Source organism: Pelophylax lessonae (genome assembly GCF_965119305.1).
Source record: "Pelophylax lessonae genome assembly, chromosome: 11".
Lineage (NCBI taxonomy): Eukaryota > Metazoa > Chordata > Amphibia > Anura > Ranidae > Pelophylax > Pelophylax lessonae.
The window spans coordinates 38,145,441-38,171,245 of record NC_138778.1 but is presented as its reverse complement, the minus strand read 5'-3'; the positions used below and the strand labels follow the sequence as shown (position 1 = coordinate 38,171,245).

Below are 25,805 nucleotides of genomic sequence, written 5' to 3'. Positions count from 1 at the left end.
AAAGTCATAAACTTCATCCCTCTCTATTCTTCGAAATAACGATTGTATCGCACGGCTTGGGTAACGCAGGAAAGTGCGTTCCTATAGCCTAGTAAAGTAGTGTAAAGGCAAGAGATGACCAGCGCTATGGAGTGTGCGGTGAAGCGTGAGAGACTGACAGGTGTAAGCAGCCAACAACCAAACCCTAAAAGGGGTCAGGATATGTGTAAAGTGCAAAGAGAGGTTGTAAACGGCGCTACCTTTGTGCAATTAAAAGAGATAAAGTGCATACATTCACTGTTAAAGAATTATAAAAAGGGAGTGTCCCATAAAATATATGTGCTATATATCAAGTGGGTTCAAGTCATAAAAGATCAAGATATCCTAGTCTGTGATAAAATAAAACCCAAAAAGTGCTGAAGTGCAATAAATAAATTTAATACCATAGACAGTGTTTTTATTGTGATGTACAAATAATAAAAATCAATCCAGTGTAGAAATAAAGTCAGATGTTAGTGATATTTCGGGCACTGTTTATTGCTGAAAGTGCACCATGCCCGCAGAAAAACAAATCAGTGAAGTGAAAGTGATAAAGGTTACCGGGGAAAAAATCCCTAAAAAATAAAAAAGAAATAATGAAATGAAAATGCCAGCTGCAATCACCCGTGTGACCACTAGGTGTCGCGCTGTAAATACAACCTGCCCTGCACGGAAGCTTTAGGCAAGGATGGATCTCCAGGGGTCCCCCTCCACAGTCAAAGCACCAGTTGGCGTGTTTCCATATGGAGAGAAAGAAGAGGGGAGCCTCATGAAGTATCAGATCGTATAAATAAAGAAGAAACGTAGCATCCACTCACTGAAGTAGGGTAGGGGTTTGGTCACTTGCCTTTGGTACTTTCCTTCATAAGATCGATTCGACACACAGACAAGATCAAAAAAACACTTAAAATGGTGTAAGCTTGCAAGCGCTTCTGAGTGTAACATAGGCCGCTCCAGCAGACGTCGATGACGAAACGCGTAGGGCGGGTCCATTGCGTCACAGCGTCACTTCCGGTTTTGAGATTCCACCGCCGTGGAACGCGGAAGCTTCCTGGCGAGTACTACTGATCTGAGGCAGCTATCACGGTTTCACACAGTGAGTGGATGCTACGTTTCTTCTTTATTTATACGATCTGATACTTCATGAGGCTCCCCTCTTCTTTCTCTCCATATGGAAACACGCCAACTGGTGCTTTGACTGTGGAGGGGGACCCCTGGAGATCCATCCTTGCCTAAAGCTTCCGTGCAGGGCAGGTTGTATTTACAGCGCGACACCTAGTGGTCACACGGGTGATTGCAGCTGGCATTTTCATTTCATTATTTCTTTTTTATTTTTTAGGGATTTTTTCCCCGGTAACCTTTATCACTTTCACTTCACTGATTTGTTTTTCTGCGGGCATGGTGCACTTTCAGCAATAAACAGTGCCCGAAATATCACTAACATCTGACTTTATTTCTACACTGGATTGATTTTTATTATTTGTACATCACAATAAAAACACTGTCTATGGTATTAAATTTATTTATTGCACTTCAGCACTTTTTGGGTTTTATTTTATCACAGACTAGGATATCTTGATCTTTTATGACTTGAACCCACTTGATATATAGCACATATATTTTATGGGACACTCCCTTTTTATAATTCTTTAACAGTGAATGTATGCACTTTATCTCTTTTAATTGCACAAAGGTAGCGCCGTTTACAACCTCTCTTTGCACTTTACACATAGTAAAGTAGTGTAGTTACCTCCTATAGCCTAGTAAAGTAGTGTAGTTACCAATATTAGTATATTAACTAGTTACGTTACTTCGTTACCAAAAAAAGTAATGTAGTAACTGTAATCCGTTACTTTGTAACTAGTTACCCCCAACACTGCATATCAGTTATTGATTTGGTGTATATATATACCCATATACACCATATACTACACCCACCCATATATATATATATATATATACACACCATATACTACCATATACTACACCCACCAACTTTCTCTATCACATATATAACATTTATCTAGGTAGCTGTTTAAGTGGAGGCAGCAGCTTTATTACACTATTTCTTATCATCAGTCCATAGCACGGATATTTTTTCTATTATATATATATATATATATATATATATATATATATATATATATATATATATATATATATATATATATATATACTGTGTGTTGGTGCCATGGAGAGCTTACACTGACACTGAATATGTGATGAAAATAATAGGGTCAGAGTGTTTCAAGAGGAAATAAAGACTATATATATATATATATATATATATATATATATATATATATATATATATATATACATATATATAGAGCTAATCTTTATTTCTTCTTGACACACTCTGACCCTATTATTTTCATCACATATTCTGTGTCAGTGTAATGCCCCGTACACATGTGCAGATTATCTGAAGACTTTTGTCTGCAGACTTACCTTTTCTATGTAGTGCAAGGGCCTGCCGGATTGCATACAAATTGAAAGTGTTTAGGTTTGACCTCATATTATATGGTTTTGGTAAGTCTGCAGACAAAAGTCTGCAGATAATCTGCACGTGTGTATGGGGCATAAGCTCTCCATGGCACCAACACACAGTTACAGGGCAGAGGAGAGGCGGAACCCGGAAATTCCGTACTCTGTTTCTAGAGGGAAGGGTTATGCGGGACACAGGAAGTGGTTCTGCAGCTGCAGGTAAGAAGTGCTGTGTATATTAGCTCCATGTGTTTTGAGAATGATTCTGCACCCAGGTATAGGGCAGAGTTCAGGCAGTAGACTATCCTCTGTGTGTTTGTTATATAGAGAGGGAGAGGAGAGTCCTCTAACAGATGGAGAACCTCCTCAATGTCTTCTCTGCACTGCTGTGGGGTCTTGTGTATGATGTGTTCTCTGCCATCCAATAGGCTCTATTCACAAACATTTATCACCACTCTAAAGCTAGCCATAGGTGAGTTAGTTTTTTTATCGTTCTACCAGTGCGTTGAATAAAAAAGACCTGATTTCCCCATGCACACATTTAGCCCTGGTTCACACTGGTGCAATGCTGGAAACCCTGCAATTCAGTGCCAGTTTCTGAATTGCACACTGGTTCACACTGAGATCCGCAAACCACTGGGGGTGTCAATGTGAATATAAAGACATCCCCAGATCGGTTCACACTGCGAACTGTGAAATGGTTCAGGAATCGGAAAACACCCATGCGATCTGATTCCAGTGTGGTCCTGCACCATTTTGGTTTGTATGGCTTAAATCACATTGCACAGGCATCGCATGTGATCGGCACAGCAATGCAGTGCGACTCATATGCGATGTCTATCATCGCAGAAGTGTGAACCCAGTCTTAAGGTGGATGGGGGGAATCCTCCCCACTGTGTCTTTGTATTTTGAATGCATAAAGACTGCTATGCTTTCAGAATACACAGATCAGCTATGCAGCCTATTGCTAGAGATGGGCTCGGGCATGTTCGGGATCCCACCTGCCTGACCCTGCCAGGAAGCCGGCAATGCATAGTAGGGATCGGCCGATATTCACTTTTTTTGAAATATCGGTCACAAACTTGCCGATATGACCGATATTGCTTTAAGTGGCTGTAACAGAGTGATGCCTGCAGCTACAGGTACCGTTTTTAGAGCTGACGGTCGGCTTTCTTGTAGTGACAACCAATGCGGCTGAGTGTGTGTGTGTGTGTATATATATATATATATATATATATATATATATATATATGTGTGTATATATATATATATATATATATATATATGTATATATATATATATATATATATGTATGTATGTGTGTGTGAACATTGAAATTCCAATTTGTATATATACCATAGTTTGTAGACGCTTTGACTTTCACGCACACTAATCCATTTACGCCTATTGGGATTTTTTTTTTTTTTTTACCAAAGACATGTAGCAGACTATGTTTAGGCTTAAATTTATCAAGAAATTCAATTTTTTTTTTTTTATTGGATACGTTTTATAGCAGAAAGTAAAAAATATTGGGTCTTTTTTTTCATTTATATAATAAAAATTAAAAACCCAGTGGTGATTAAATACCACCAAAAGAAATCTCTATTTGTGTGAAAAAAATTATATAAATTTTGTTTGGGTAGAGCGTTGCATGACTGTGCAATTACAAGTTAAATTAGCGCAGTACTAAATAGCAAAAAATTGCCTGTCGTGAAGGAGGTAAAACCTTTCAGAGCTGAGGTGGTTACTACCACCGCACCAGTAGATGCCTATTTGTAGTCCGCTTACACCGCTGAGGCCCCGTTCCAGGCAAGATATGGAAACCCCATCCTGCAAGGTTTTTTTTTTTGTACCTGTTGAAGCAAATTATACTTCCCTCAGTACGCTTTTTCAGGTCCCTTGACTCCATCACTTCCAGGTGCAGGGAACCAGTAATCCAGTAATGCTGTCAACTCACGCAGATGTCACTCCTTCCGAATCCAGAGAGAACCCTGTTGCTGCAACCAATAGGAACTGTCCATGTGACACAGGCATTGATGTGGACATCAGAAGAAGAACCCCCTTAGATGTAAACCGGAGAGAAAAGAAGGCTCAGGACTGCAGCTTCAGGATACCCCCAAATTTAGATTGTTTTTGAAATCCATTAATCAGTTTGAGGGTGGGTCATCCTCAAGAATGGCCTGCCCACATCTCGCAGCAGACGAGAGCTCTGGAGAGCGATTACACTTTACTCCTTATCCCCTAGTTAACAAACGTGTGTGCATGTTTTTGGGTGGGGGGTAAGGCACTGCGAGGGTGGTAATTTTTTTTGTTTGTTAGAGGTTGTAAACCCCTTTTGTTTACATTTACCTATAAGTAGGCCTACATTAAGGCTTACCTATAGGTGCTATAAATATCTCCTAAACTTGCACCGTTTAGGAGATATTTGCAGTGCATGCAGACGATGACATCATCGGCGCATGCGCTCTGAAGGAACGCCCACCCGTGCCATTCCTTCAGATACCAGTGCCGTGAACGGCGGCTCCCGCGCGCATGCGCGGGAGTGATGTAATCGCGCCCCCAGCCAATCAGATGGCCGGAGGACGAGATCCAGGATGCAGGACAGCCGGACATGTCGGCTGTCCTGTCGTCACTGAGGGGGCTTCGTTTTTAGGTAAGTACTTCATAATGAGCTAGTATGCAATGCATACTAGCTCATTATGCCTTTGTCTTTACAGGTTTTTTTTTTTCACATTTTTTAAACGGGTTTACTTCCTCTTTAACTCCCAGAGTTGGGCTTTAACCAGTTGCCGACCAGCTCCTGTATATTTACTGCGGCAGGCTAGTAAATCTACGTCGCTCGCCTGTGAGGAGCTAGGGGGCGAGCGCGTGCCGCCGCTGCGCTCCTGCCCCCGATCATCAGCGGGGAAGCCGATGCCGGTGTCAGGCGGCTCAGTTTGCTTTCGCTCCTCGCAGAGAAAAGAGGACGGTCGGCTGTTGTAAACACAGCTGACCGTTCTTCTCCCTGGGATGATCATAGAGCCCCTGTGATCCTTCTATATAGGATCACATGTCTTTATGATCATTTCAGAAACCATGCTCCCTCACAGTTAGAATCACTCCTCTAGGCTCAAATTTAACCCCTTGATCACCTATACTGTTAACCCCTTCCCTGCCAATGTCATTATTACAGTAACAGTGCATATTTTTAGCACTGATTACTGTAGTAATGTCACTGGTCCCACCAAAAGTGTTAAAAAAAACGGCCAGTTAAGGGTCCGATCTGTCCGCCGCAATGTCGCAGTCCCGCAAAAAATCGCAGATCGCCGCCAATACTAGTAAAAAAAAAAAAAAAATTAAAAATGACATAAATCTTTCCCGTAGTTAGTAGGCACGATAACTTTTGCGCAAAGCAATCAAAATACTCTTATTGCAAATTTTTATTTATTTTTTTACCAAAAATATGTAGCAGAAAACAAATTGGCCTAAAGTGTTAAAAAATTTAGATTTTTTACATTTTTTTTTTTTTTGAGAATGTCATATAGCAGAATGTGAAAAATATTGTTTCTTTTTTCAAAATTGTCGCTCTATAGCGCAAAAAATAAAAATCGCACAGGTGATCAAATACCACCAAAACAAAGCTCTATTTGTGGGGAAAAAAAGGACATCAATTTTATTTGGGTACAGAGTCGCACGACCGCGCAATTGTCCATTAAATTAACGCAGTGCCGAATCGCAAAATAGGGCCTGGTCATTAAGGGGGCAAATCCTTCCGGTCTTAAAGTGGTTAAGGACTTTTTTTTTTACTCATCAAATAAGCAGTCTGCCATTGCTTACTTTTCCTTCTGAAAGAACACTAAAGAGTCTCTGAACAAAGAAACAAGCATTGCAGATTGGAGTTGCAATATTTTTACAGCTTCTCTGGCTGCATGCTTTTCCCAGGTCAGTGATTCGGTTAGTATATAAAGCAAATATAGGCAGTCAGTTTCCTTGCTGTATTCCTTGCTTGCTGATGTATGCTGTTATTTTCCAAAATATATGCTTTTGTAAGTACAAGGAGCAAAGTATAGCAACTCGTAACAACAAACTGGATTTTTACATTATTGAAGGTCGACCAGTAGAAGATGGTTTGGTTTCCACAATGCTGCACTTTGCTGCTTCCAGCGTTTTAATTAAATAATCACAAGCATGTGTTTTTGATTTCTGCCAAAATGATGGTCTTTTTTTTTTTTCAAATAACTCTTTATTTAAGGATTTCAAGGTACACAGCATAATAGGACAACAGGCAACAAAGAAAATTCTGTGTCCCCTTTACAAAAGAAGTAGAAAAGAAAGAGACATGAGACATACGTTTATTGAGGATAATTTGGTTGAATTTAGGCCGGGGGCCTTACATCAACTAATAAAGGTCATGAAAGAAGAAGGTTGGGGATATGGATGAGAACCTGGTGGAAAACCAGGGAAGTTGGGTAATCCGAAGTAAAGGGGAATGGGGAGTCTACCCTGTCTCCGGAACAAGAGAATGGTCTAAGGATCCCAAAAGTTCTGGGACATAAATGAATCTATGGGGATATATCTAGGTCACTGTGTAAACTAGGGTCTTGTATCTGTGTGTGCCCACCTAAAAGTGTTACACATTTGATGCATGCTTAACATAGAAAAAGGATCTGATTCTAGGTTAACTTTAACATTGGAGGAAAGAAACAATACTTCCTTCCTTAATTTTTATAGTAAAGGTTAGAAAATTAATCAAAATAACCACTTAAGCCCCGGAAAATTTTACCCCCTTCCTGACCAGGGGGTATTTTGCGATTCGGCACTGCGTGACTTTAACGGACAATTGCGCGGTCGTGCGACGCTGTACCTAAACAAAATCGATGTCCTTTTTTTCCCACAAACAGAGCTTTCTTTTGGTGGTATTTGATCACCTGTGTGATTTTTTTTTTTTTTTGATCTTGCGCTATAAACAAAAAAAAGCGTCAATTTTGCAAAAATAAAAATATTTTTCACATTTTTTATATGAAATTCCCCAAAAAAAATTTAAAAATCAAAATTCTTTAACATTTTCGGCCAATTTGTTTTATGCTACATATGTTTGGTAAAAAAAAAATCGCAAAAAGCGTATTTTGTTTGGCTTGCGCAAAAGTTATCGCGTTACTAACAAAGGGAAAGATTTTTGTAATTTTTGTTGTTGTTTTTTTTTAACGCGTAATGGCGGCGATCTGCGATTTTTTTTTTTTTTTTTGCGACATTGCGGTGGACAGATCGGACCCTTGACTGACATTTGACAATTTTGGGGTTACCAGTGACATTACTACAGTAATCAGTGCTATACATATGCACTGTTACTGTAAAATTACACTGGCAGTGAAGGGGTTAACTTTATTTGAGAGGGAGGGGCTGTGTGTGTCCCTAGGGGCGTGATTCTAACTGTGATTGGCTGTGGCTTGAGCTGTAGGAACAATGATCAACGGTCCTACATAGTAGAACCGTATGATCATTGTTTCTACACAGGGGAGAATGACAGGTGGCTTATTTACACTAGCCGCCTGCCTTTCTCCCTCTCCCCCGATGATCGCCAGACATCGGGTCCGCCGGTCACACGCGCGGGGGGGGGTCCGTGACCGCGCCCACTCCCTAGACCCTCACAGGCTAGTGACGTATATATACACGTCACTTTGCCTGTGAGGGGCTGACCGCCGCAGTATATGTACTTGCGGCGGTCGGCAAGTGGTTAAAGCAGCTCTTCACCCTTCTTCAAAAAACTTTGTCCCTCCTCTCCACCCTTCCTCCGGTCCTTTACATGTATAGCGAGCTTTACATGACATGCTCTGTGCTCCCTTTACCTCCTGGGATATGCATGTCACATATCCCAGAAGACGTAGCCATTCTTTCAGGAAAGGAGGAGGGGAGGGGAGGGGGACAGTGCGTCATTTGGAGGCATGATAACCGAACCTGGAAAAGCCGGCAGCCTATCCATGACATCACAGTCAAACATGGTGCCGGGGGACCTAGCCATATGGGTGAGTATCTGAAATGTTCTAAACACACCGGCAGGTAAGCAGGGGTTGTTAAAAAAAATGATGAACATAATACAGGGTGGGGCGAGTGAAAATCCCCTTTAATGTTTATTGAGCCTTTAAATAGAAGAACTTGAGTGGCACGACCTTGTCTTGCATAGTAATTTACCATCATTTTTCTCTTATTTACCAATCATTTTTTTGTTATTTTGAAGAAATGGCAAGCTCATCTACAGAAATGGATCCTGATCTGGCCCGGCAACTGTTCTTTGAAGGGGCCACACTTGTGATTTTGGGTGTTCCAGAAGGCTCAGAATTCGGTATAGACTTAAACAGCTGGGAAGTTGGTCCTCGTTTCCGAGGGGTGAAAATGGTGCCTCCAGGACTTCACTTTATACACTATAGTGTGAAGAGACTGAGGGGAGCTGCTGGGGAAACTGGGCCACGTTCTGGTATGTTCTTCTTTCTGGAGCAGAGAGACATCCACCTCCTGCAATTCGATGCTCAAAGAGAGGAGATGGATAGTACATCCCAAGAGGAGGCTGACAATCTACGAGAACAGCTTCCTTCCCTGGATCCATTCCTGGGGCCATACCCCTATGACAGCCTGCGTCACTGGGTATCCTTAACTAACCGCATTACTAAAGAGGCCATGCTAAGGTTGCAGCCTGCCTGTGGGACAATATGCTCCTTCCCAGAGGTCCTTCCTACTGAGAAGATGACCCACACCGAGGATCGGGCTAAACACAACTTGCCCAGGTAAATATGAAAGCATGGGAGGTTATGGAGCTTGGCCTAGCTGGGTCCAATGTCTGGTTTTTTTTTTCATGCTCACCTAATCAATCAGAATTGCAGTTGAATCTCAATACTGTTGGATATTGACTCCTTGATCTTAACTTCTTTGGTCCAGCTTTCAATTCAAAATAGGGCTGATCTTGGCTTCAGTTCTCATTTTCTGTAGTGTTGCCTTATGAGTTTAGGCGTAATCTCCCTTACCGTGTTGTGATGAGTTATGTATAAATCTCCATCAGTAATTGTAATATTAATGTAAATATATATATATATACATGTACGAGATATTGAGTTTTGATTTTACATTTTGTAGTATGTACAATAGTTAGATTGTTGTAAAATTAATATAGGCTTTCAAACTATATACCATATATATATATATATATATATATATATATATATATATATATATATATATATATATATATATATATATATATATATAATTGCTGTGTTAAAGCTTTCATTCAAAGTCATTTTTAACCCAAATATTGTCTGAGATAAATTAACTCTCATATCTTTCGGGTAACAGTAGTAAGAGCTGTTTGTTATGCCTACCTATTGAGAATATGGCCTTTTTTTTTTTTTTTTTTCTCTCTCTCTCTCTCTCCTGATTATCAGTATGATGATCAAAGGATAAGGGGACTATTCACTGTATTAAATACATAAGCCCCAGCATTTACACCACAAAATTGCCTGCTCATACCAACTCTGTGGTCTGCCACTATCCTGACCTACCTCTTGTAGCTTAAAGTAATTGTAAAGTCTTCATTTGTCCTATAAAATTAACAAGCATGTTATACTTATCTGCATTGTTGCAGTGGTTTTGCACTGAGCAGCCCAGATCCTTCTTTTCTCGGGTCCCTCTTCTGTGATCATGGCTCCTCTCTCCTGTTCAGTGCCCCCACCACAAGCAACTTGCTATGGGGGCAACCGGGCCGAGTCCCAGCTCCCTGTGTCCATTCAGACATGGAGCCCCGACTGACCCAGCTCTTCTCTTTCTCTCTTTCTCTCTTTCTCTCTTTCTCTCTTTCTCTCTTTCTCTCTTTCTCTCTTTCTCTCTCTCTCTCTCTCTCTCTCTCTCTCTTTCTCATGGCTAGCTGACTTTGATTGACGACAGCAGCAGCCAGTGGTGCTGCTGCTGTGTCTCAGCCAATCCGGGGGAAGAGTCCTGGACAGATGAGACACTCGTGGACATCGTTGGCTAGAGATGGGCTCAGGTAAGTATGAGGGGGGCTGCTGCACACAGAAGGTTTTTATCCTAATGCATAGAATGTTTTAAGATGAAAAACCTTTTGACTTTACAACTCCTTTAAAGACTGGCTGCTACCTTTGTTTGCTCCCAATGGCTGAGTGAAAAAAGGTAGATATAATATGTAAAGGGAAATTCCTAGAGAACAGTAAAAACACAACACGGGTTTTAATTTTCCACTGTATCCAAAACTGAAAAAAAATAAAATAAACTCAAGTTTTCTGGACTTATATTTTTAAGTGCACGTTGCTTTGCCCTGCACTCAGTAACTTTATTGAAATGTGTTTAGGTAAAATCCATAAACCTTTTGCTGCTGCTAATTAAATGATTACATTGGGGGCAGAGCCAGCATTAAAACAGACTTCCAGCTGCTAAATGCGCTTTGGCATTTTTTTCCTGGTTGCTGGCTATTTAGTAGAAGTGATTCAAGTGGCTTAAATCTGCAAAAAGTGCTAATCTCATCTGTGAGGAATGAACCTGGAAGCACTCAGCTTTGAACACTTCATGGTTCAATGCTGTCTATTTCCTGCCCCTCTGGCTGGGAAAGAGCATAGTCTGTGACATTAGGGGCCTGCTTAAAGAGAACCTGCACTATGCTATCACATAAGGGTGTATCAGCCTTATTCCCCCCCCCCCCCAGCTTTTTGTACCATCAAAACTCCATTATCAGGCACCATCCCAATTTTTTGGGTTGGCACCCTGGTGGTGGTCTGCATCTGCTTTCTTGACATGTGATATACCATGTGCAGTGGCCTTGCAATAATGGGATAATTTTTTCTGTTTGATTTGAATATTTACATATGACTTTACTTGTCACTTCTCGAATTGTGCTTTTTGACCACGGATCTGCTGTATGTATATTGTAATTAGGAATGCACAGATATATTGACAGCTGCAAATTAACAGGCAAACATAGGGTTCTCAGCATTTTACTGATAGAGAAAAAAAAAAAAGTGCCAATAATTGCATGCTGCATCCCTTTGATCGCCATGCTAAATTGCATCTTATTGACTGCAATGCGGCAACGCCCCCCTGCTGACTGCAATGCGGCAACGCCCCCCTGCTGACTGCAATGCGGCAACGTCCCCCTGCTGACTGCAATGCGGCAACGTCCCTCTGCTGACTGCAATGCAGCAACGCCCCCCCCTGCTGACTGCAATGCAGCAACGCCCCCCCCTGCTGACTGCAATGCAGCAACGCCCCCCCCTGCTGACTGCAATGCAGCAACGCCCCCCCCCTGCTGACTGCAATGTCCGCCACATTATTTACTTTCCATTTCGGTTTTCAGCCAAGTGCATCCTAAATTTTTGCTTTTGGCACTGAAACTTTCAATTCAGTGCTCCGCTAATTCTATTGTTACCTGGTACTATTTCTTAAATAATGCAAGAAAAAAAAAAACCCCTGCACCCACATGCACACGTCCAAAACGACAATTGTATCGCTACATGCATTGAAGTGCAAGGAATAATTCTAGGGCCATCATTCATTGTTAAAGAAACACTTATGGACAACTCTGGGTACTGATTTTTTTTTTTTTGCCATTTCATGGGCGCACATACTTTTTAGATTTGGCATATTTGATACCCATTTTCTTGATGCAAGCTCATCTTTAAAGATAAAAATTAAATTGTGCACGTAATCTTCAGGTCTAAAATGTGCATTTTAATGTATGCACAAAATTAAAAAAAAAAAAAAACAGGTCCAGCAGTGAAAAGGTAAAAAAGATATGGCCTCCTTTTGCAACAGCATAGACCTGAAAGGATGTCTCATGGTTTGTTGGTTCAGCATTTTGCGGCTATGTATATAGGGTCATGTGATTGCACTGATATATTTGCTCAATGTTTAGATATGACACGATGTGTCAGAACTATAAGGAGGGCTTGGCAAGACTTCCACAGATGAAACAAAAAGAAGGAACAGAGATCCGCTTTAGCACGGTTCCAGAGAAAATGTACCCAGAGAATGCTACTCCGGCTGAAGTCACACAGCACAGCATGGACCTGTCCTATGCCCTGGGGCAGCTGTTAGATGAATACTACCCAGAAAAGCCTTTGGATATACTAGGTCAGTGAAAATGTTTTATGTGTCTGCAGAGTTTGCCCTTTACACCCTTGCCCATTAGATGTGCTGTTCGTGTCTCTTTTGTTCAGACTTGCATACATTGGGCCGTTAAATTGCTGGCAAACCTGTTACATCTAGAGGCCTTCCATGCAGCCCCCAGCTCAAGGGGGTGCACTTTTACAGGTTGAAAAAGTCACAAGTCCATGAAATTAAAAAAAAAAAAAATAAAAACCTAAACCTACAGTTAACCCAGAGAAAGGCAAAAAAACCCCATTCCTTTTCCTCAAAGGGAATTAAATAACTCTTTCACACAGGCGGACCGTTCAGATCCGCCTGTCCGTTTTTTTGGCGGATCTGAACGGTCCCCCCATGCATCCCTATGGGGCATCGGATGTCAGCGGAGACATGTCCGCTGACATCCGATCCGATCCGTCAAATCTGGACGGATGGAAACCCTATTTTCCATCCGTCCATCGGATCGGATGAGAACGGACCGATGGTCCGTTCCCATCCGATTTCCCCCATAGAGATATATGGGGCTCTGACAGCTGTGTCTCCGCACACAGTGCGGAAAACAGCTGTCATCCTCCTCCTCAGGACTCCGTACGACGGACAGAGTGTGTGAAAGGGGCCTTATGCTGGCCATACCCGCACAGAATTTCGGCCGTTTGCAGACTGAACGATTATTCGTCGGTCGAAAGCGAATTGGCCACTAACTTACAGCATAAACTCTTTTACATAATCGTTTTCATGATCATAATGATCGTTCGATAACATGCACAATATGAGTCAGAATATTATTTTCGTTTAAATTTTTCCATACACGTAAAAACTTTTGTAGAAACTATAAAAGTTTTCGCTATGGATCCATCGACATTATCCGGGGCCCACAATCTAAATTGTCAGTAAACTTGTGTTCACCAACGGCCCGATTTTCGAATGATCTTTCCTAAAACGACCATTTTCGGCCAAAATTCTGTGCTTGTATGGCCAGCATTAGAATCAATATTCTGTGATAGCCCTTTAATAGTAAGACCTTTGGCTCCTTTCACACACACTACAAAGGGGTAGTAAAAACAGGTGTTTGTTCTGCGTTTTTACTGACCACACACCTAAAACCTATCATGGCAGCTTTTGGGAGATGATACACCTACAGCGCCAGCGATGCTTTCTGGCCAGGGCAAATTTAAAGCAGAGTTCCAGCCTCACACACTCACCTGTCCAACGGTCCAGCAATGCGGCCGCCCGAAGCCTCGCTCTTCTCCCTCTCTGCTCTGCGGCGCCGGCATCACTGGTGTGGGCACCCGGCTGTGACAGTTTGCTTCTTCACAGCCGGGTACGCACTGCGCATGCGTGAGTTGCGCTACGCGTCGTGATTGGCCGGCAATCTTCTGGGACCGCTGACATGTCCCAGAAGATTGCAGGGAGGGAGGGGGAGGGGGGAGAGGAGAACTTCCGATCAGGGCACCGCGGCGCTCCGAGTGGAAGTGGGAGCGGGTACCTGTCAAAACTAGGTACCCGCTCCCCCCCCCCCCCCCCCCAAAAAAAATGACATGCCAAATGTGGCATGTCGGAGGTTAGAACCACCTAAAGCGGAAGTTCCACTTTTGGGTGAAACTCCGCTTTAAGCAGACGTAAACGTATTGATTTAACGTTTTCAAAAAACCGTTACATTCCCGGCACGTGCCAGGAATGTAACTGTCATATTAGTTGTGCTCTCAAACAAACTGTCAAACCATCCAATGGCTGGTGTCATAACTGATCACATGTGCAGCATCAGGGCAGTTGAAGAATAAACAGGGGCCGAGATGGCAGCTTCCTTGGCTAAAAACGATAGGAGGGTTTACTTCCACTAACATGACTTGCCAAGTTTGACAGATGACCCCACCTATCAAACACCTATCGTCTATTGAGGTCAATTGTTCTGTGCTCCAGCTGTAAGCCATAGATTTGGAGCAGGTTAAAAAAAAAGAACAGCCTAAAAAAACCGCACATTCAGGAGGTGGTCTCCTAAGGCCCCGTTCACACTTGATGACTTGGAACCGCAGGTGGATTTGCCACAGTTCTGCCCGCAATTCCAATTCGCATGGCAGTCGGTGCAAAATGTGCGTTTGGGTGTTATTAATTTTAAAAGGCCCCCCAAACTCTGCGATTTTGACATGATTTTGGCACTGCAATTGCAGCAAAACACGACTTTAAAAATCACGTGAAGCTTGTCACTTTAAAAGGAGCAGGGACTTTTTTTGTGTGACAAACACACAAAGTCAGTCCATTGAAGTGAATAGGCTGCCCTATGCGTGACGTGTGAAAATCGCCCACACAAAATTGCGAGCTGGAACTCCCCCCCCCCCCTACGCGAAGTGTGACTGCAGTGCACCGTAGCTTGCTTTACAGAGGGCAGCAGAGACTGCCGCTCATGTGAAAAGTGGCACATATAGCCCTTTTTTTTCTTTTTTTTTTTTTTTTTTTTTTTTTTTAGCAATATAATACTAGCAGGACCAGTTCCTCTGAAAAGTCACATTTTCACAGCTTTTGCCGCAAATATATGAGCTTTTGCCCCTTATTTCTGATTTTCTTGGTATTTCCTTCTTTGAAGCTCCGCTGATCAGTTTCAGCATTTGCTATTTACTCTTTAAGCCCAGTGAAATCTGACCTTAGAAATCCAGTACTCTGAAGCAGCATGGCTAATATGTGTTGGGGTGAGAAAAGCCTAACAACATTTTAGCCAAGCCATGAGGGGCGAAGATGAATTTACGCTTAAGCTTCAAAGGCGGAAAACCTTCTTCTGTATTGGTAATACAGTGTGAGTGTAGTGATGCGTATTAACCAGCCTGATTACCACTCTCACCCGTCTACAACCATCTGAGCAATTAAAGATGATTGCTGACTGGATGCTATGGTTTACTGCACTTTGCATATCGCCTCATTATAGCTAAAGTCCTGTTAGATTCAAAAGAAGGAAATGATAGCTCTGTATGTGTTCTATATTAACATATGGCTAGTAGTAGTTTTCAGATTGAGCTGGACTTGTTCTGTAATGCTAAAGAAGATTCATAGCTTCTGTAATGTTGAATGTCCCCAATACAGGGAGTGCAGAATTATTAGGCAAATGAGTATTTTGACCACATCATCCTCTTTATGCATGTTGTCTTACTCCAAGCTGTATAGGCTCGAAAGCCTACTACCAATTAAGCATATTAGGTGATGTGCATCTCTGTAATGAGAAGGGGTGTGGTCTAATGACATCAACACCCTATATCAGGTGTGCATAATTATTAGGCAACTTCCTTTCCTTGGACAAAATGGGTCAAAAGAAGGACTGGACAGGCTCAGAAAAGTCAAAAATAGTGAGATATCTTGCAGAGGGATGCAGCACTCTTAAAATTGCAAAGCTTCTGAAGCGTGATCATCGAACAATCAAGCATTTCATTCAAAATTGTCAACAGGGTCGCAAGAAGAGTGTGGAAAAACCAAGGCGCAAAATAACAGCCCATGAACTGAGAAAAGTCAAGCGTGCAGCTGCCAAGATGCCACTTGCCACCAGTTTGGCCATATTTCAGAGCTGCAACATCACTGTTGTGCCCAAAAGCACAAGGTGTGCAATACTCAGAGACATGGCCAAGGTAAGAAAGGCTGAAAGACGACCACCACTGAACAAGACACACAAGCTGAAACGTCAAGACTGGGCCAAGAAATATCTCAAGACTGATTTTTCAAAGGTTTTATGGACTGATGAAATGAGAGTGAGTCTTGATGGGCCAGATGGATGGGCCCGTGGCTGAATTGGTAAAGGGCAGAGAGCTCCAGTCCGACTCAGACGCCAGCAAGGTGGAGGTGGAGTACTGGTTTGGGCTGGTATCATCAAAGATGAGCTTGTGGGGCCTTTTCGGGTTGAGGATGGAGTCAAGCTCAACTCCCAGTCCTACTGCCAGTTTCTGGAAGAAACCTTCTTCAAGCAGTGGTACAGGAAGAAGTCTGCATCCTTCAAGAAAAACATGATTTTCATGCAGGACAATGCTCATCACACGCGTCCCAAGTACTCCACAGCGTGGCTGGCAAGAAAGGGTATAAAAGAAGAAAAGCTAATGACATGGCCTCCTTGTTCACCTGATCTGAACCCCATTGAGAACCTGTGGTCCATCATCAAATGAGATTTACAAGGAGGGAAAACAGTACACCTCTCTGAACAGTGTCTGGGAGGCTGTTGTTGCTGCTGCACGCAATATTGATGGTGAACAGATCAAAACACTGACAGAATCCATGGATGGCAGGCTTTTGAGTGTCCTTGCAAAGAAAGGTGGCTATATTGGTCACTGATTTGTTTTTGTTTTGTTTTTGAATGTCAGAAATGTATATTTGTGAATGTTGAGATGTTATATTGGTTTCACTGGTAAAAATAAATAATTGAAATGGGTATACTGTATATTTGATTTTTGTTAAGTTGCCTAATAATTATGCACAGTAATAGTCACCTGCACACACAGATATCCCCCTAAAATAGCTAAAACTAAAAACAAACTAAAAACTACTTCCAAAAATAGTCAGCTTTGATATTAATGAGTTTTTTGGGTTCATTGAGAACATGGTGGTTGTTCAATAATAAAATGAATCCTCAAAAATACTCATTTGCCTAATAATTCTGCACTCCCTGTATTAGAAAACAAGTCCTGGTAAATGTGACTAGTTACTAATAACTATGACAGATGAGAGCAGAAGATCCCGGGAGCCGCACATCAGAACAAGACCTGCTGTGTGTAGACAAGTGGCAGTCTCAGCCTGGACCCCTGCCAGGCCACTCCCCCAACACATTTCACGCCACCCACTGGGGAGTATCCCCATGAGAAGGCTCCAGTGGGCGGAGTGAAACACATTGGGGGAGTGGCCTGGCAGGGGTCCAGGCTGAGACTGCCACTTGTCTACACACAGCAGGTCTTGTTCTGATGTGTGGCTCCTGGGATCTTTTGCTCTCATCTGTGATTGTCTAGAGCGTGGGTGGGCTCCTTCCCAGCCAGCACTCATAGCAGCAGGTACAGGACTACATTTCCTAGCAGCCTGAGAGATCGCATGCATACTAATAACTATACCATGATCTAGATCAGTTGAGGAAAATGGAAAGATAACGCTGGACCCGTAGGTTTATTTTACTGGTATTGTTATCTTAAAGCGGTGTTCCAGCCTCCCCTCTCCCCCTCCAAAATTTAAAAGTCAGCAGCTACACATACTGTAGCTGCTGACTTTTAATATTAGGACACTTACCTGTCCTAGAGTCCAGCGATGTCGGCACCGCAGCCGATGTTTCCATCGGCTGTTGGGTGCTGCCGCCACCATTACCGGTGAGGGAACCCGGCTGTGAAGCCTTGTGGCTTCACGGGCGGGTCCCTAATGCGCATTCAGATTGGCTCGGGGGAGGGAGGAGGGGGTCAAACTTCAGATGGACAGCGCCACAGCGCCATCTCCTGGAAGTGGGGAAGGGTACCTGTCAAAAACAGGTACCCGTTCCCCACTCCCCCCTGAAAGGTGCCAAATGTGGCACCGGAGGGGGGGGGGAGGAAACAAATGAGCGGAAGTTCCACTTTTAGGTGGAACTCCACTTTAAGGTATTAATGTTAGTGACAATGATCTGGTTCCTGGGCAGCTGGCTTCTACACCCCAGAGGATCTTCAGTCTCCTTGGCTTGATGTGTGATGTAAGAAGGTTTGAAATTTAAGCGTCATACCACTGCTATGAGGTCCAGATACAACTTTAATCCATTAATGGTCAGGGGTACAGGTTAAGAAATAGCCTTCGCATTTCAGGGGTCTAAGTGCCCCTTCCATCAGGGCTAGAAAGAACATCACTATTATTTTAATAATAGTGATGCAACGTATTTTTGAATTTGGGGATAAAAAAAAGGTAAGCTATTAGCATATTTGGCCCACTCCCAGCACGCTCCTGCCTCTATTCCTCGTATTTATTATGCAGAGCAAGCTCTCCGTACTTCCCAGAATTGTATAGCCAGTGCCTTTTGTTGAGTTTTACTTTGACCTATATTCCTCTCGGGTAAGTTATGGAGAGGAGGAGGTTCATCAATACTTGCATCAATCCATCTCGCAGCAGATATCTCCCCCTTACTACAGACGAAATAATGGCTGCAATGCTTTCCCTTAGCCCCAACAAGACCCCTGGGCTGGATGGGTACCCGGTGGAGTGGTACAGCACCTAAATAGTTTCTAGCACCAAAATTACTTGAAGTTTATACTGATGTTTTTGATAGAGGTGTGCTCCCTGATTCTCGTCAGGAATCGCTAATTGTGCGGATTCCCAAACCACACAAGGACCACAACTTTTGTGAATCCTATCGACCAACTTCTTTGATTAATGTGGACGCTAAAATATTAGCCAAACTTCTTGCCAAATGGCTAAACAAGGCGATGGCCTCTATCAATAATTTAGACTAGCTTTATACCAATGCAATTGACGTATAAATCTATGCTGTCTGTTCATGATATTGCAGTCTGAGGGGTATAGCAAGGCCTTTGATTCCATTGAGTGGCCCTATTTGTTGGCAGTCCTTGTGCGGTTGGGTTTTGGGTCTAAATTTATTGCTTGGTTAAAACTATTATATGCTAAGCCTCTGACACACTTGCGGGTTATAAATACTATTACCGATACTTTTGAAATAGGCAGGGGTGCCCGTTGTCGCCCCTGCTGTTTGCCTTCGCTATAGAGCCATTGGCAGCTCTGTTGAGGGTGGATGTTGCTGTTAAGGGATGTTGGATTAATACTCTAATACACTCTTATATTTAGCAGAAGCGGAGAGGCCTTTGGTCACGGCCTTAAACAGAATTTCAAGTTTTGGTGCTTACTCTGGGTTGAAAGTTAGAGGAAGTAAACCCTCCTCTGCAACTTTTACCTATAGGTAAGCCTATGATAAGGCTTACTTATAGGTACTGTAAATATCTCCTAAAGATGCACAGTTTAGGAGATATTTACCTTAGATGCAGCCAGTGACATCACTGGCGCATGTGCTCTGAAGAAACGGCCGCTGATGCCGTTCCTTCAGAGCCCCGTGCCGTGACCTTCGGCTCCCGCGTGCGCAGGGGCAGACTGGCAACTTTCGGCCCAGGGGGCAAGTAAAAACCAGAGGCCCATGGGGCAGCAACTCGGCCCCCCTCCCACTCTCCCTCTTTCTGTCCTCCTGACCCCCATTCCAGGCTGAAGCCCTGCTCCAGGTACTCTACTTACCAGCTAAATCTGGGTTCCTGACCTGGCCAGCATGGGGTGGTTGGTTGGAGCTGGGACAGCTCGGTTGGGTTTGGCCGGGGAGGAGAGTCTCAAGTGGGGCATGGAACTCGGCCTCTGCTCAGACACAGTTTACACCATCCATGCTGGGGGAGGCCTGCGCTCTGTCCTTATCTTCATCCCTCACTCAGTAGGTCAGCAGTGGGGACTTTTTACTTTTCTTCACCAGGAATCCTTTAGGCATGTCTGTGGCAGAAGCGGTGCAGCCTTTTTATGGGGCATCAGAGCAGCCCAGGGGGCAATTGCCCCCCTGGCCCAGTCCTCCCCTGCGCGCACGTGTGCGGGAGTGACGTCACCGTGGCTCCGGCCAATCAGATGGCCGGATGCCGCGATCTCGGAAGACGGGCAACTGAACATGTCGCCCGTCATAGAGGTAAGCGGACGGCACGGCGGAGGGTCATTCTAAGGTATTTCATAACGAGCTAGTATGCGATGCATACTAGCTCATTATGCGTTTCTCTTTCAGGTTAAAAAAAAAAAAAAAAAAAGTTTGGGTTTACAACCTCTTTAACTGGAGTAAGTCAATCGTTTTTCCCTTTGACCATGAGTATACACCGAGCCGGCCCCTGGATATTCCACTGCAGGTGGTCACCAGATTCAGGTACCATGGGGGTTGAGATTTAGCTGCTGCTGAGTACATACATCTCTAAATATCCTCTCTCCCCTGATGACTTGGCTGAAGGATAATTTACAGACTTGGTCCAAGCTACCTCTCAATCTCCTAGGCAGAATCATCCTATTTAAAATGATTTATCTTCCCAGATTTCTCTATCTGTTCTGGCATGCCTCAATTTATATCCCTAAGAAACGATTTACAGAAATAAACACATTACTCTCCTCATTTCTTTTGGGATCTAGGCCGCCTAGGATCTCCCTTGATACGTTACACTTGCCTATACAAGTTGGGGGCTTGGCTTTACCAAATCTCCAGTGTTACTATTTATCGTCCCAATTAACTCTTGTACACTGGTGGTTTTTCCCGAGCTTGGATATTGCTTCTGTGGCCACTCAGGCTGCACTAGTTCACTCATATGAAGCACTAATTAACAGATTATACAGAAATGGCCCATATCCCGAAAACAGGGCTGATGTTCTTAAACTTTCTCATAGAATTTTTCATATGTGTAATAACAATGCTCCTCTTTGACATAACTCTCAGCTAATCAAAATATACAAGATCCCAGAAGGGACATGTTGGGCTAATTATGGAATCACACATGCCCACTAGCTGTTTTCCGGCCATGCCTTCAGAACATTCAAAGTCCTACAGATAAGATCCCCAACACTTTTTTTTATTTATTTTTTTATATATATAACAGACACAGAAAACAAAATATTATTCAAAAAGTAACATAATACATAACATAATTGTTAGTCGGTTCACACTAGCGCGACTTGTCAGCCTGACAAGTCGCGCTCCCTCGCGGTCCATTGACCGCTACAGGACCCGTTCTAATAGGAGCGACACAAGTCGCTCCGACTTAGAAAAAGGGTCCTGTACTACTTTGGGGCGACCTCGGAGCGACTTGCATAGACTTCCATTATGTGAAGTCCCTGCAAGTCGCTCCGAAGTCGTGGTGCATTGTAATGCACAAGTCGCCCCCGAAGTAGTAAGGAGTCGTGTCGCCTTAGTGTCAACCGGCTCTTAAACACATCTACTTATATCGTACTATAAGACCAGTGCCTATGTAAATCCTGTATATGTGACTCATACTGACCTAGCTGCGCGCAAAGATAAGAGTGGCAGGATAGAACATAGGGTCCCTATATCAAGGTGCAGGGTTCAAGTGGCGGTTACCAGTACCAACAGTTATATTTATTTGATCCTCGGATGGTTAGATACTTCTCCATACATCCATACGTTTGTGACTTTCCTATATGTAGCAAATCGAATACCATACAGTCCACAGGCTATTATTATAGCAATTGGACATAAGGTTATAGGTATACCCACCTCATTAATTTTGTAGCAGGCTAAAGTAGCCTTAGAAAGCGCTCATCCGAATGCTACCCCTCATATCAAATGTGGTAAGTGCCAGCGGAATGGAGATATATACTGGAGGGATAGGGAAGGTATCATTATAGATGTTCCATATACCATGGGGGTGAGAAAAGGGGCTAATATTAGGAATTAAGTGTATATAGAGGTGTATATATATGCGACTCATACGATGTAATATAGGGCCATCCATTGAAATTACATACCTCAATATTGTCCCATACAGGATTGAGGCAGGGAGATCATAGATGTAACAGTTCATAAAAGTGCAGTTGCAGACATAAAAGTCCAGTTGTACCCTTACCTCCCAGAACTCAGCAATAATCTTTTTTATTTTTATTTTTTTTTTTCATGTTTTTTTTTTTTTTTTCCACAGCTGAACTGCAGTTTGCCTTTGTGTGTTTCCTCCTGGGGAATGTATATGAAGGGTTTGAGCAGTGGAAGAGTTTGCTGAACCTTCTGTGTCGAGCAGAGACCTACTCCATGCAGCACCCAGATCTGTACAACGAGCTCATCTCTGTCCTGTATCACCAGTTGGCCCAGGTGCCCACAGACTTCTTCATAGACATTGTGTCCCAGAACAACTTCCTGACCAGCACTTTGCAGGTAAATGTCTTCTTCATTATATGGTATTCCTGTAGTGAAAGGCTGTCATTGCTCAAAAACCTTCTGAAATGCCAAAACCATGGCTGTCTCAGTACTGACTTAGATTAACCACTTTTAAAGCGGAGTTCCGGCCCAAATTTATTTTTTTTATAAAAATACCCCTAGGGGCTAGTGAATTTAAGCAACGATAACCTCTGAACTTCCCCTGCTTAGAAAAACTTACCCTGAAAATTTCTTGTCCATCGCTGCCATCTGCGGTGTGGGCAGCTGTAGCCGTAGCGTCCCTCTTCCTGGATGTCGGAGTCCCAGAAGGCCGTGCTCGTCACTTCCGGTGCAGGCGCGTCATCCCGCAGCTGGTTCTGCGCATGCCCGGTAGCTGTTCTAATTCATTCAGCAGGGAATGACGCGCCTGAACCGGAAGTGACGAGGGACACCGGTGCAGGCGCATTGACTCCTGGGATTGATGAAGCTCATCTTTGAGGAGTCGATGCAAAGGAGGAAGTGACGTCGGGGGCCGTGGCCGCATAAGGAGGAAGTGGAAGGAAGGTAAGTTAATTTTCATTAAAAATAAGGTAAGTGAAACAAAAAAAAAATAATAATAATTATCCAATTCATTTTCAGGATGTTTTAATCTAACTGACGATGTAAAGTGCAAAAATACGGTGGAACTCTGCTTTAAGACTGGGCCTATTTTTCACACTTGGTGTTTACAAGCTAAAATCTTTTTTTTTTTTTTTGCTACTACTTGGAACCCCCAAACTTTATATATTTTTTTTTTAGCAGAGACCCTAGAGAATAAAATGGACATTATTGCAATATTTTTTGCGCAGCGGTCTTTCAAACGCAATTTTTTTGGAAAAAAAATATTTTTTTGAATTAAAAAATAAGAAAACAGTAAAGTTAGCCCAATTTTTTTTTCATAATGTGAAAGATAATGTTACGCCGAGTAAATAGATACCCAACATGTTAAAAATTGGGCATGCTCACGGAATGGCTACAAACTTTGGTACTTAAAAATCCCATAGGCGACATTGTAAACATTTCTATAGGTTACCAACTTAGAGTTACAGAGGAGGTCTAGGGCTCAAATTATTGCTCTCGCTCTAACGATCGCGGGGATACCTCACATGTGTGGTTTGAACACCGTTTACATATGTGGGCAGGACTTTGTATGCGTTCGCTTCTGCGGGCGAGCTAACGGGGACAGGGCGCTTTAATTTTTTTTTTCCTATTTATTTTATTTATTATTTTTTATTTATTTATATTTTTTTTTTACACCGTTTAAAAAAAAAAAAAAAAATTTGATAATTTTTATTCCTATTACAAGGAATGTAAACAAATTGGCATGACAGGTCCTCTTTATTGTGAGATCTGGGGTCAAAAAGACCTCACACCTCACAACTACACTAAAAAAGGAAAAAAAAAAAAAAAGTTGTTAAAAAATTGGCCCTTTAAACCGGTTGCTAGGCAATGACGTTTAGCGTCGCTCCGGTCCTCCAAGACCAAAGAGTCAAGTGAGGGCAAGATGTCTCAAAGGATCCAGGACCGGATCGTTTTCCCCGCTGCCGGCGGGTCTGGTAAGTGGGGAAAACGGCTGGGACGCTGCGGGAGGGGGGGCTGCACCTTTTCCGCCACACCGTAAGGGTGATCCCGCTGCAAATCCTCCGCTGGGACCACCCTTATCTGAAAGCCGACCGCCGCAGTTTGAAAAAAATACCAGGGTTATGGCAGCTCACCAGGGATCTGTGAATCAATGAAGCGGCTGTGTGGGTGGAGCACAGCTGCGCTCTTTTTGAATTGTGACAGCAAGTGCCAGAAAAGATCTCCGGTTCACCCTCACAAGGCAGGGGTTGTCGGGGAGAGATGGGTTAGATGCTTAACATGTTATACCCTAAATTATGTTCAGAAAGGTGAACTTCTTCTTTAACAATGACATGGTATAGCATATGGGTCATCACACATAGGGCTGCAATGCTGAACATTTTTAAAGTAATGTTTACCTATAGTTTGTGCCTCTCTTTCCAGGTTCTTTTCTCATTCCTGTGTTCTCAGTCTACGAATAAAGACCTCAAGCGAAGAGCCATCCGATTCCGAGCCCATCTGACCAAGAAATTTCAGTGGGACTTTGAAGAGGATCCTCTGGACTACGCTCCTGTTGTTGTCCAGCTCCCCGAGGGTTGGGAAAGTGAGATTAAAGTACAAAACGCAACCCCAGAGGAAAACAACGAGACCGCCCTCCCTTCATAGCCTGTAATTTTAGTGAACCAAGACATGACGACACAAGACTGATGATTGGTTGTACAAGTTCTATGCAGTAAAGCAATACATGGCTTCTGTAGGAATGCACAGATGGAATGACAGCGTACATAGAAACTGATCAGTGGTCGACTGCGATCTTTGGCAGAGGTGTTTAACATGTGACTGGGGCCACAAGATCTGCTGTTATGGTGGCAATACTGTATATTGGGTAACAATTTTTTGGGATTGCTGGACAATGGCACACCGACTTTTGATGTCACCTTATATTAAATATGTCCATTCTGTTCTTTAACTTGTGGCTAATCTATTGCATCCTGTCTAAATTATTCTTAAAAGTCTGAAAACTCCTCCTGCACTCGATACCAAGCCATGCAGCTTTCCCATATCCTGTAGTACACACACAGGTGAGTGCACTTACCTGCAGTCATTAAAGTATATGTAAAACGCACACTCTTTTCATGTTACTGCAATTAAAAAATGATTTAATATGTATAAATAAGCAGCTTTCATTGGAAAAAATATGTTGATCCTGCCATGAAAGTCCTTGTTCAGGCACTTCCTATTATATGGTGACCACTGTCTGTCACTGTCAGTGTCTACTAAGGGCTCATGCATGCAGAGCTGTAAAAAAAAAAAACTTCACTTTTACAAGCGTATGGATTTTTTAGCCTGTAAAAGCGACTCTATGCTGGCCTATGTGTTTATGTACACATGGGCGTTTACACACATATTAGAAGAGGAGTGTTTACAGGCAGGAAAAAAAAAATCCATCACCAGCGCATTCAGGAGAGAACATTTTCAGCGGTTGCGTTTAGCACTTGATTGGTAATTCCAATGGCCAGGATAAATTTAATATTCTGGCCAATGGAATCCAACACTCAAATGCTTGACGTCTAAGCCCCATATGCAATATGCAAATTTAGGCAGGTTTTTTAAAGATCTTTTTCCTGCTAGGAGTAAAAGGCATACAGAGGAGAAAATACAACACCCTGTGTGCATGAGCCCGTATTGCACTCCTGCAGTTTTACCCTATGAATGTTTCAACACATTA

The 25,805-nt window shown here is 42.9% G+C and overlaps 1 protein-coding gene across 1 annotated transcript; it reads left to right on the top strand.

The window, feature by feature from the left end:
• Nucleotides 1-2,686: 2,686 nt before the first annotated feature.
• Nucleotides 2,687-24,913, top strand: AAR2 (AAR2 splicing factor). The gene is made up of 5 exons (XM_082272323.1): nt 2,687-2,724; nt 8,720-9,263; nt 12,395-12,612; nt 22,266-22,495; nt 24,521-24,913. Exons 1-5 carry the CDS (start codon nt 2,691-2,693, stop codon nt 24,740-24,742), a joined length of 1,248 nt encoding a protein of 415 aa, XP_082128449.1. The 5' UTR covers nt 2,687-2,690; the 3' UTR covers nt 24,743-24,913.
• The last annotated feature ends 892 nt before the right edge of the window (nt 24,914-25,805 follow it).

Bases quoted from the DNA above. Each gene is read 5' to 3' on its own strand.
- AAR2 (XM_082272323.1), top strand. From the start codon at position 2,691: ATGCGGGACACAGGAAGTGGTTCTGCAGCTGCAG. The intron at 9,264-12,394 runs GTAAATATGAAA...CTCAATGTTTAG, and splicing joins GCTAAACACAACTTGCCCAG to ATATGACACGATGTGTCAGA. The intron at 12,613-22,265 runs GTCAGTGAAAAT...TTTTTTCCACAG, and splicing joins AAAGCCTTTGGATATACTAG to CTGAACTGCAGTTTGCCTTT.